Source organism: Natator depressus, chromosome 3 (assembly GCF_965152275.1).
Source record: "Natator depressus isolate rNatDep1 chromosome 3, rNatDep2.hap1, whole genome shotgun sequence".
NCBI classification, from domain to species: Eukaryota; Metazoa; Chordata; order Testudines; family Cheloniidae; genus Natator; species Natator depressus.
Window position 1 is genome coordinate 111,194,422 of NC_134236.1, and position 13,064 is coordinate 111,207,485.

Here is a 13,064-nt window from a genome sequence, read left to right on the forward strand (position 1 = left end):
CATGTTCCATATTCAGCACCTGCTGTCACTGGTGTTTGCAGGAACTCCAGGTGGCAATAGAACAAGCTTTAGTTTTGCCACGATTCCCCAGGTGGTAGTCTGGCACCCAGCTCCTAACAGAGCAGCCAGGGATTCCTCTTCTCCCACTGACATCACTGAAAGCAGGATTGGGCTCCCAAATTATCACAAGAATGGTTGCTAACAAAGCTTTGCTTGATTACAACATATTTCTGCAAATTTAGCTGACATCTGGTTTCGGGTAGATTTAAGCACATGGGGAATTTGAGGAGTAACAAGCCTTTGCTGGGCTGGAAGACACCGCAGAAACACTAGGCAGTCAACATTTCAAATCAAGGCAGCTCTTCCATCACCTGTAACTCAAAGAATTTGACACCTTGTCTCCAGCATTAGCAGAAACACTGTCCTTTGCCTTCAGTGTGAAGTGGCAACATTTTCCAAGCCAAAGCTGTATATAAATCTTTGTAAAGTTCTCAGTGACTTGATTTAATAAATCCTTCTGACTCAGTAATTATCCTACTTGACTCTATGGTTTGTTGAAAACCACAAACGTGACACATAATGAAGTAATTGTGAAATTAGGATGTAATTACTTTTGCTGCTGGAGTGACCTTTTGTTTGTTTTCCTACTTAAAAGAAACAGATTTTGGACCTCTCCTGTTTTTATAGGGCTAGATTGGTATTTGCACTATATGGACTATAAAATACCTCCCCCCACCCCCCTACACCTATGCATGTGGTACTCAGTCCTTGGGTATAGGTGCTGAGGAGTAAGTGGGCACTGTGCACCCAATTATTCCCCCAAGCAAACGGCTAAGGAGGGGTGAGAATAGGAAGAGCCCTGGTTTCCTCCCCTCTCCAGAACTGCACAGCTGACCTATTGCAGGGGGTATCCTAAATTGCTAGAGGTATATGGGGCCACAGCAAGAGGGAAGGAAAGAGGGAATCCTGCCTTGAAAGGTGTATCTCTGGTCAGTCTAAGCACTCCACCTTGCTCAGGGCTCTGCATAAGGTACGGTCTACTCCTTAGAATGGAGCCCATGTAAATGTATCTGTTGGGAGTTCTGCATAATCAATGCAGATTCAGACTGGAAGGAGCCTATGTTTTGGTGGCTATAGGCCAGATGTTCTTTTCTTAGTGGTCAGTCACATTGATTTTGTTGATCTCCTTGCTGCTGTTGCTGAAGCAAACAGATTAAATTCTTTCAGTGCTGCTGTTGTCATTCCAGATGGATGCAGCTAGTTCTTTAGATGTCAAAATAATCTATTTCTCTGGAGACATGGCTATGCACACTAAAATTAAAGTGGGCTGACTTACATTTGCACATAAATTAAACCTAAGTGTGTTCTAAGGGGAGTCAAAGAAGAATTGGAGAATGCAGCTAAATTAGTGAACTTGGAGTTAGTGAACGAACTTAAAAATCAGATGCTAAGCCAAGTGACCTCATTCAAAACCACTAAATTGACTCTTCATCAAGTAATATGGTCAGGGAAATATTTTTTTTCTCTCCTCAGGGTTTTAGAATTGTCTTTATTTTTAGCACTGTCAGTTTGGATTGACAGTAAAAATAAATAAAAGCCATTTGTTTGTAAGAAAAACATGTTTTCATAGATTTCCAAAAGGAGCAAAAACAGTGTGTGGCTTTCTTTTCAATTGATTCAATTTTCCTATGCATTCTTCCTCCCCACTCTCTCTTCCACCCTGATGCATTTCTCTGTTTGTTTGATTTGAATTATTCTGCTAGCTTCCAGAGCCATGATTGCTGAGATCACAGCTATGTAGTGTTAAAGTGCCAGGGTTTTGAAAAATCATTATTATTCCATTGAGTTTAGACCCTTACAGAATAGAATGAGGAATGCAGTATTCTCTCAATCACAAAAAATATAGCATCCCACGTCCGAAGCATAGCTAGACTATTTCAAGTGGGACAAAGAAATCAGTTTGAAGATAAATATCTCCCTTTCATTCCAAATGAGTTAATCAGCCCTCAGTATGACAATAGTTAGACGTTGCTAGCCAGAGCAGTCACCTTAATTTTTCCAATTAGCTTTTCACTTCTATGCATACATTTTTGACTCACTTGGAATGGGCTTTGGATAGCTCCTTGACAGTATCTTTTCAAGGGTGTCAACTTGGTTTTGTCTAGGTGATCTTTCACACCAGATTCCTGTATCTCTGTAACAATTTTTCCTTCCCTCTTTTCAGTGATGGCTGGGCAGACAGAGATGAAGTAATTGAAGGTTATGAACCTGAAGCAAATGGAGGAATCACTATCAAACTGCAGTCCCCAGAGGTCTTGTCATTTGATGACTATTTTTTGAAGTTACGTTTGGACACCAACACCCGAAATCCCTGGTTTCCTGAATTCTGGCAGCACAGATTCCAGTGTCGTCTTCCAGGACACCCTCTGGAGAACCCCAACTTTCAAAAGAACTGCACCGGTAAAGAATTAAATCCTTTTTTCATCTGGATCTATGTGGTTTGAGAAACCCATCTTCCCCTGATTTCTTATTGTGAAGTTAGTGCTGGTGAGAAATGCTCAACTCAGAGCTCTCAGACCAAAGCCCTCACTAACAGATGTGCTATTTTCATTGGCTATGCAAGCTCCCCCACTGTCCTGTCAGTGTAACTCTGTCCTCTTGCAAATGCACATGTTTCTTCTGCATCCAACAAGGATGCCATTAATGCCAAATGTGATGGAGTTTGTGATATGAACATCTGTCGAACACCAAATCATTTTGCATAGGCCACTGAATAGACATTGTATGGTAATGTATGCATGTAGTTGTAGCCATGTTGGTCCTAGGATATTAGAGAGACAAGGTGGGTGAGGTCATATCTTTTACTGGACCAGCTTCTGTTGGTGAGAGAGAGAGAAGCTTTGAAACCACTCGGAGCTCTTCTTCAGGTCTGGAAAGGAACTTCCAGCCTCACAGCAAAATGCAGGGTGGAACAGATTGTTTAACGTAAGTAGTTAGCACATATTGTAAGGGACCATTCAAGGTAGAGTAGCCTGTTAACATCTCTGCAGTCTTACGACAAAAAAAGAGGAAGTTAGTGGGTTACAGATTGTTGTTATAAGCCACAAATCCAGTGTCTCTGTTCACTCCATGATTTTTGGTATCTAGAAGAGTAATGAATTTAAGCTCCGAGGCTCATCTTTTGAAAGTGTTGTGGAGGTTTCCTTTCAGGATGAAGGCTGATAGGTCAGATATAGAGTGATCGCTTTGTAAAGAGTATTCACCCATAAGCAATAGGGTATTTTTGTCTTTTCTCATTTTCTTGTGTGAGTTCCTTCGAGAGCATAGTGATTGTCTGGTTTCACCAACATAGTTGTTGTTGGGGCATTTAGTGCACCGGATGAGGTACACCACATATTGTGCTAGGCATGTGTAACATCCATGGATCTTGAAAGGTGGGTTGTGCGGGGTGTTGATCATTGTAGCAGTGGAGATATGTCTGCGGGTTTTGCATTTGTTGTTCTGGCAGGGTCTTGTGCCGCTTTTAGTTGGTGTGTTGTGGTCTGTGGGGAGCTTGCTTCTCATGATGAGTTTGGAGAGGTTGGGGTGTTGTTTGCTGGCCAGAAGTGGGGGGTCAGGAAAGATATTTTTCAGGATGGAGTCCCTATCAAGTATGTGCTGTAGTTGTTTGATGATGCCCCATATGGGTTCCAGTGTGGGGTGGTAGGTGACAATGAGGGGTATGCAGTCAGAGGGGGTTTCATTACTGTATTGAAGTGGGTTCTCTCAGGGTATTTGGGTGTCTTGTTCCATGGTGAGATCTACTTCTCTGGTGGCATGTCCTTGTTTGGTGAAGGCGGTTTTAAGTGTACTAAGGTGTATATTCTAGACTTTCTCCTGTGGTACATGAGTTCCTGGCTGTAGATATCAGATTTCTTGCTGTATTGAGATGGTTACTGGATCTATTAAGGTAGGTGTGGTTTTCCATGGGTTTCTTGTATATGGTTGTCTGTACAGTTCCATTTTTGAAGCTGATGGTGGTGTCCAGAAAGTTGATCCTAGTGTGGGAGTGTTCCGGAGAGATTATTGTGGGCGAAACCAGACAATCACTATGCTCTTGAATGAACACACACAGGAAAACTATAAAAGACAAAAACACCCTATCACTTGTGGAGGAACACTTTTCACATGATCACTCTATATCAATCCTGAAAGGAAATCTGCACAACACTTTCAAAAGACGAGCCTGGGAGCTTAAATGCATTACTCTGCTAGACACCAAAAATCATGGAGTGAACAGACACACTGGATTTATGGTTTATTACAATAATCTATAACCCACTAACCCCCTCTTTTTACCCTATGACTGCTGAGATGTTAGCGGGCCACGCTACCTTGAATGGTCCCTTACAATATGTGCTAACTACTTATGTTAAACAATCAGTTCCACCCTGCATTTTGCTGTGATTCCGGGAGTACCTTTCCCTCTGTGTGCCTGAGCAGCTTGTCTCTCTAACCAACAGAAGTTGGTCCAATAAAACCTTGTCTCTGGTTGTATGGTAATGACTTTTAGACTTTCAACTCCAGGCTTGGCCTGCATTTGACCTGCTGACATCAATCTTTTCATTTCTAAAACATTTCCAAGGCTACCTAGGCATCCCTGCCCCTTGTTTAATAGAATAAGTAAGTACAAACACAGTTGGTCAATGTAAGTGGAATGAATCAACTGTCTGGTATAGCGGGTGAGAAATTTTCTGTCAGAGTGAAATTTTGACAAAAACAGGAAACAAAATTCACCAACATTTTTTTTCCTCCCAAAATTGTTTGTTTTCTGAACAGCCCTGTTTCCAGGATTATAAAAATATTACTGGAAGAAAAAAACATAAGGAGGGTAGAGTGGCTTTAAAACTGATCAGTCAGTTATGCGATTCTCCCCCTCTTTTTCCCACACTGTTAAGTTTATATTTTTCTTCCACCCCAATGTGTAATACTCACAAAGAAAGCATGCATGATAAGATGATGCAAAAATTGATAACATAATTCACTGAAACAAAGGAATAGGGTCATATCTATCTGCACATAGACATTCTCTGGCATGACAAGAGCTGGTAAATAATTCAAAATTAGTAATTTTCTCAGTGAATTTAATATCTTTTCCCATTGGCAAACTAATTGTGAGCACATCAGTTTTCTTACAGTTGTTGCTGAGAATTATTTGCTGAATAATTTCTGTGAATAATTATGATTTCTAGCTGCTTTGTGAACAATTCACTTGTAGTATTTTATAGTAAAAATTTGCACTGTTTTGACTGGCCACTCCCAGGCATGAATTTTACCCTCTGATTCAAAAATTTATCCTGGTTTCTTTTGAATTTCACTGGTTATTTATAACCTAAACTTAGTTTGATAAACTCTAATACTATTTTAATCAAATGTTAAAACAATGATATATTTGATAGTTGAAAAATCCTTCCACATGAATTCAAGCTTCTTCCTCTTATCTTAGTTTTGTGCAATAGTACTAATCTTATTTTATACGTAGGTTTTCCTTCAGCTATCATTTCACTGTATGTATCCTGCTTTCTGTTAGTGCTATACTATTGTTACTGAAATGAATTTCAAAGTGTCAGCACAGTTTGCCACTTATTGGCTCTATTATTTCTATGCATATAGGGTAAAACTTGTTAAAGATGCACTGTAAGTTATTTATGGCCTTTTAATTAAGGTATGCATTATCTGAGAAGCCTTTAACTTTAAGTAACCTTCACTGGGTAAATTATTACTCATTATTTGTACTATAGTGCCTAGAAGTCTCAGTCATGGACCAGGTCCCCATTGTGCTAACACAGAGCAAAAAGACAGTCTCTGCTTTCAGCTAAGTATAAGACAAAAGACAACAGATGGATACAGACAGAGAGGGGAGTACAAGGAAACAGGGACACAGTATTTGTAGCATGATCGGCAGTGGTAAAAGAACATATTTGTATAAGAATTCTTTGTTAATTATTGAGTAAAACTAGTGTTTCTAAAAGTTCTCCAGCTCAGTTTGACTGTTGGTTGTGGCTACTTTCTTCCCGGAGATAGCTAGATGGTAACTTTATTTAATCAAAGGTTTTATTATAGGTGGTGAGACAGGACAGCTGTAGTCTTGTTTTATTGCCGATAAAGCTGCAGGATATCTTTAGGTTTTAAAAAGAGAGAGAGACTTAATCAAGTGTTTATCTATGATAAATCATAAATGTAACTAGTGGAAGAAGCCATTGATTGCCAGATAACGGTCTCAGCTCTTGGTCTTTTATCAAGTGTTTCTGGATCTGGAAGAAAGCAGCTGCAAATTTCTGGTAACTCATATTTGCCAAAATAATTTCTTGTTGGACCAGATTGTTGATCCTCCTGGCACTCAAAGATACAATCTCACAAAATAAATTTTAAGACCCACAAGATATCCCATTGATAAATAAGGCACTCATCAAATAAAGCATATGCAGCTATTACCTTTGTAAGCAGCATAGACATGCAGATATGTTAATATTATATCATGGAACAGCAAGTAGTGTAGCTGGGTTCAGGGTCAATTTTTGTATTTATAATTTCCATGATGGGTTTTAACACTTAAAATATCAATGTATGGACTAAAATAATGTGCACTCTCTGGATAGCTCCACCACATTCAGCCTCCCCTGTTACAGAATTGAACCACCAGAGCCATAATCTGTGCTCTGACATTCAGTAGGCATATACCTGACCATTCCTCAGTATGAATTCAGTGAATTCTTTGAAATCCTATAAATCCAGTGGTTGGGAAAAAGAAGTGCACAAAAATAAAATGTATTGATTTTGTTTTTGTACATAAGACTTGTGTGCAGGCTATGCAACAGAATAGTTAGCCTAGATATATCCCTTTTCAATAAATCAGTAAGGAAACCAGGTGACATAATCCAGGTAACTGATCTGAAGAGAAGGCTGATACAAGTGCCTTTACTCAGACTCTTACTTAGTCGGGTTTTTTTCCGTTGGATTGTGTTTTCCCTTTTTTATCTGACTCTTCTCTAATCTGTGATACTGAGATTGCCAGTTTTCAGGTTGTCATTAGCCCTTCAATCTAGGAGCAAAGGATGTCTGTAAGTTACTACCACAACAACAAGAAGAAAGACCAAATCTAGCTTCAGAACAGAGAGCCCTTTATGCACAAAACATGTATCAGAAGGGTTTACTGAACAGGGACTCTGCTACCACCTCCGCACACACCCTACACCAGGACTTGTGAAAGGGCCTAAGACTGTACTACACAGTTCCTGCACTCCCCTAGCCAGGTAAGCGGCTTTCACAGCATGTTTACACTGCTATAGCACAATACAGGGACCATAGTGGAAGGGAGACTCCACCCCCAAGTATCCAGATACTTTCAAGCCATTAGCAACTCTAGCCACTGGGCACCTGGGTCCAACTCTGCCTGTGGAACCTGTGGTAGTTCCTGTTGGTGCCAGGGACATGTGGGAAGCTTGGAGCCAGCAGAGAGGGATAAGGTGGGGAGAGGGAGTGCTCTTGCTGGAGCGCAGCCAGCATCCTTGTCCTGTTCTACCCAGTGGGTCCTCTGGCCAGAATCCGCAGCAAGCTTCTCTCAGGCCCAGGGCCTGGCAGAAGCCTTGAGCAAATGGTGAGGGATAAGGATTTTAGGTAGAGCGGGAGGGAGGGGGAAGCAGAGCTGGATGTGGGGCACAGAGGGAGGGGGAGCAGGGCTGGATGTCATGTAGTGGAACTATTAAATTGGGGGCTACATCCAGCTCTGTCAAAAATTGTCTTTGGTGGTGGGTGGGGCCAGCTTGCCCTCTTAGATTTGAAGTGGCTCTAGCCATTCCCTCCAGCATGATATTTTCTGGGTCAGGCAGCGGCTTCCAACTGGCCATCCTGCCCACTCAGTGCTGAAGCAGCTCCAGCTGCCCTGACCCCCCTGCAAGTGAAGGGTGACTCCAATATCAGCTGCCTGGTGACACTACTGTCCTGTGCCATCGATCCCTGGTAGTTCAATCTCATAAAGACAAAGGGCAAAGTCAACCCTGCCGGAAGCAAACCTGTGGTTTCAGGAAGTCTATGTCACAGGCAGGGCATGGGTAGATAGGCCTAGTGGGTAAAGCTGCAGTCAGCCCTAGTGTATAGGGCTGGAACCAAGGGGCAGAGCCAGGATCAGAAGTCAAGAACCAAAGCAACAGAGAAGGGTCTATCATAGCAGCTATCTGGGGATCCACCTAATTGCACAGACAACATCCTGGTGCCCTCTCCACTGCCTAAGTAGTGCTCCTGGACTTCTCAGGGACGTAGGAGCACTGCCAATCAGGCCCTCTGTGGGTGGGCCAGCCTGTGGTGCTTGGCTCACGGCTCATAGATCAGGGATCTGCCAGAGCAGTTGAGTGGCCATATGGATGCAGCAGACCCTCAGGGACTGGCAGCCCTAGGTTCTAGAGCTGTGACTCCTCACAACCTAGTTACTCCAGACCTAAGGTTTCACCTGTGATAATATTATCATCAGTGAAATAAGGTGGAACAAATGCTATAATAATGTTTTTCCTTCATGGAGAGAGTAAGGCACTCCAATATAAATGTTTCTTAGACTTTGGGAATTAAATGTTAGTGATATCTGAGGAGCTCTACATACTTAATAACACTTCAGAGAGCTGAATACCTGATTTGCTAATTTCTAGCAATCCATTCAAGCAGAAGGAGCTCACGTAAGGGAATTCTGTAGAGATGAAGGTGTTTCCGCTTGTGGGTAGAGTGTATATTACTCACCAGTCTGAGCGCAATTAACAAAATATTTTTTTTAAAGTTGGATCTCTTTTAAATATTGAGGGTCTAGGTGAGGAGGAGGGGGTTGGTTTTTTAAATGACTGTTAAAGGGAGAGAATAATAGCAATGATAGCAATGGGAAACAAACTGTAGTGAAGGTAATTATGTATCTTTTCTTGTTCTTATGATTTAGAACTTAATTTAAACCAATATTAGCCTATATTAAATGTAACTGTATTTCATTCCTGTCTATTCTTCAGGCTTTTACAGGATCAAGAAAATTTAATGTGGGAAAAAGACCAATTAGGCTATCTAGTCCCTCCCTTGCCAATATCAGATTGTTCTCTGCTTTGTCCAATTTTTAAATGAGGTTTCCATCACTTTCTTCTTTAGTCCTCAGGATCGCCTGACCACACACTTATAATTGTGAACTAATATTCAAATGTTTTGTGATATAAACCAATGGATTGAGATAAGACTATTTAATTCATTGCACTCAGGATCCGTAAGCAAGATTGAAACACAGATCTCCAGAGAGGCTAGGCTAATGAAATAACTTACATTTACTGTTCTCTTTCTATTCTATTTCCCACTGCTTTGATGACCTTCATTAAACATTTGAAGTATTGCATTTTGTTAAGTATTTAAAATATAACACAAATGGACCATTTTTGACTTGTGTGTTCAATCCAGCAATTTCATATTGCATGATCACTATGAAAGCTTCATTACCATTGATACTGAGACCAACATTTTCCAACATGAATGCCTAAAATTAGGCTCCTAAATCTATGTTTAGGGACCTAAATAAAAGTGGCCTGATTTTCAGAATTGCTGAATCTCCCAGAACTCCCACTGAGGTCAATGGCATCTGCAGCAGTTTACTTATTAATCAAGCCACCTAATTAGGTACCTAAATATGGATTTGGGTTCCTAATTTAGGCACCCAAGTTTGAAAATGTTGCCCTACATTTTGAAAGCGACAGCATGTTACAGAACTCTGAGTCCTCTCCCCTTCAAATAAAGCCTCAGATGTAATGTGAAAAGCATGACATTAGTTTAATCAGTTCTAATTCAGTCTGTTTCTGGTGGATTTGTATATTATCACTGTGTTTTGTAGTAACACTTCTATCTGTGTCTGGTGTATAGGTTTACTTTGTTACTAATGTATAGTCATAATTAAAGCTGGGCAGGCATTTTTTTTATTTTTAAATAATTTCACTTTAACTATGTTTATGCAATTAACAAGGCAGTCTGTCCCCTTTAAGGGTATTTGTGGTCCATTGTCTGCCAGCCATGTATCCAAGGGCTGGTTCCCTTAAGAACAGTTGTTCTGAGACTTTTAGTATCCTGGAAGGATCAAAGGACCAAGCTGGGAGTGGGGATCAGGACACAGAGCCATGTGACTGATTATATGAGGAAGGCAAGAAATACAAAGGTTGGATCTGTTTCTCAGTCAAGGATGGGGATGGGAAAGACCTGGTGTAGGTCTGGGGTCTGGAGTGGAGCCAATGGGACCACCTGCCCAGAGGGAGTAGAGCAGGATTCCATAAAGGGTCTGGTAGAGTAATGGGGGACTTGCGAGAGGCAGAGGAAAAGCACGATAGTCCAAAGGGACTCCATACGGATGTCTGTTACCATAAGAAGCTCTGAAACCAGCAATAGCTATGGAGTCTTGGGTAAGAGGCCAAATGAACTGGGGAAACCAAGATACAGAGGTGTCTTGGAAAGACTAAAAGGACATGGGTAATCCTGCTGAAAGGGTGAAGAATTTAATACATTTATGTCTAATAAACAGCCCCAAGAAAGGGAAACATGAACTGCAACACAGGGAGTGAGAGTTAATTGGAGAGTCACAGGGGAAACTGAGGCTGAAGTGATGGTGGTGCCATAGCATGGTGTGGCTTGTGCTGACTATAGCAACCAACAACCCCCTTTGTGTTCATTTTTGGTGAATCTTCTAGTAAAAGTGCTCCACTAACACCAATACTTCTGAAAAGTGATTGTGAAGCTTGACTAGCCAAATTTTTGTCAAATGTGAATTTTAAATCGGAAAACTAAATAATAATTGTGACCGAATGCCCCCATGTAGTCATGTCATCATAATGTGGATTTCAAATATTACATTCCAATTTCAAAATGTATGTTCTTGCTGATTAGGTTTAAAAGTTATCCAGGTAGGGAACAGAGAAAACATCAGATGAAATGATATTGCTGAACAGAGGATGAACTGCACATTTCAAATTCAAATATGCACTGATTAGTAATGATCTGATCAGTAATGATCTGCAGATCAAGTATTATTTGAAAAAATTAAGTAATTTCAAATAATGAATAGCACACTTCCAATCTTTGTAGACTGTTTTGCACACAGAGCAATTTATAAGAAAAATTAGTCAATTATTTGTCCCATTCTAGTCCTAATAATTTTTATTTGTCTCCATGGAAGGGACTGGAATCAGTTTGGTTTGTCTTCTGTGCCACCGGTTTCTAGAATACATATCATCTAATGTTTTATTAGCTAGTCTTAGCTTTTCCAGTTGCTTAAATTACAGTAACAAATTGTTAACCATAAACTTTTTCCATTTTGATGGATTTCCCAAGATTAGAGTTGGTAGTGGATTTTTGCTGCTTTCTGATTTTGTTTCTGCCATTTGATTTGAATATATCCATTAATTAGAACTGGATATTTCACCTGAGGTAATAGGCCATGAGCATTTGGTATTAGTTTCTTTAACAATCCCATCCATTTTTCAATGGGTAATCATAATATTTCATCCTCTGTGTTTCAGTAGCCCAGCAGGATCAAGTATGGATCTTATTGATTATCCACTGCCTTTTGAAGCAGGTTCTTAACTATCTGTACAGCTTCCTCAGCTAGTTTATAAGATGCAGGATAGTGTGGTCTGGAATTATTTGCCCAAGGTTTTCAGCAAACACAATTGGCTTGTGCATTACTACAGTTGCATTTACAATGGTACTAATTACTCATGGGTGCAGCAGTGAAAATGTTGACAAATATGTATGAACTGACATTTCTTTGCAAACTGCTGGAACATGCTACTAGCTTATGGTGGACTGTCATTTAAAAGTTTGTCTCAGATGCCAGGAAATGGAAATCGATTGTCTCCAAATAAAGACCGTCTCTCTTCTGTTGTTTTCTAATTAATTAATCTCAAAGTATAGCCATTAGAATAGTCAGCCAGAATTGGCTAAACAATAAGCCTTAAAAGTTAAGAAATCATCTCCTACCCTTGCCAAATTTGTTCTGGAATGTTGTACAGATGTTAGGTATTCTGTGACTCACATTTGTCACGTGTATCACACTTTGAGACTAGATCTGTGGTGCTTGTATTCATACCTCTCAAAAAATAGTATGTCTTTGTTTGGTCTTTTCTATGCCAAGATGCACACTGTATGTCTAATATTTGTACCAATGCTTATGTTTCTGTTGTTGTTTTTAAATGTATTGCACAGTTATTTTATCATGATAACTTCAAAAGTGTCTAGCATCAAAATGAAGCAATGAGTAATCTTCCTTCCAGCCTTGTAAAACATACAATTGTGGATCTGTAAAACCAGGGGCCTGTGGAGGAATTTAAATCTGACCACTTTTTGAGGGGCATATCAAACACACACTTACAATACGCATTAAACAATATCAACACACGCACATACACCATAGGCATAGAAATAAACAGCTGTATGCTCACCATTTCAATGAAATCAAACTGGAAGGAATTATAAATGTATAGGGCCAATTTCTATAACTTACATATGGGCCTGTAATGAGGTGACATGAAGCTGCACCTCCCTAAAGGCGGCTTGGGGGAGGATTGTGCGGAAGGACACATAATCCCTCCTGGAGCTCCCTGACATGGAGGAGTGCATTACACTCCCCTTTCTAAGCCCTAATCAGCCATGCTGGCCAGTTCAAGGGCAGGGGCAGGACCTCTCAACTCCGTTTGTAGTGACTTGCACCCTTGGGGGATTGAAGTGGTGCATGACGTTTTCATAGGTGGAGACATCAAGGAAAGGATCATTGTGCCCTCCTGCACAGGCACAGGGCATAGTCTCACTGCGTCTGATTAATTAGTGAGTCAGCAACTTCTGACACCAATTCCCCTCATGGATGTTTCAGCTTTACTTGTGGCACTGTTGTACTAGGTATGCAAGTCTCATTTCGCAGAACTTTTGCCACTAAGCTCTTAAATCCATAACGAGCTCCAGCATTGGAAATTTTTAAATCAAGATTGAATTGGAGCATGTCTTTCCTGAATTAATTCCTGTTTGGATGTTTT

At 40.5% G+C, this 13,064-nt stretch overlaps 1 protein-coding gene across 6 annotated transcripts in view; it reads left to right on the forward strand.

Annotated features, from left to right (window-relative positions):
• The window catches only part of GRM1 (glutamate metabotropic receptor 1), a 258,147-nt gene that overhangs the window by 158,566 nt on the left and 86,517 nt on the right, over nt 1–13,064 (forward strand). For all 6 annotated transcript variants that reach the window (XM_074948570.1, XM_074948569.1, XM_074948564.1 and 3 more), the window contains exon 4: nt 2,225–2,460. In XM_074948570.1, the coding sequence (XP_074804671.1) occupies nt 2,225–2,460 (236 nt within the window). The remainder of the gene's footprint in view (nt 1–2,224; nt 2,461–13,064) is intronic.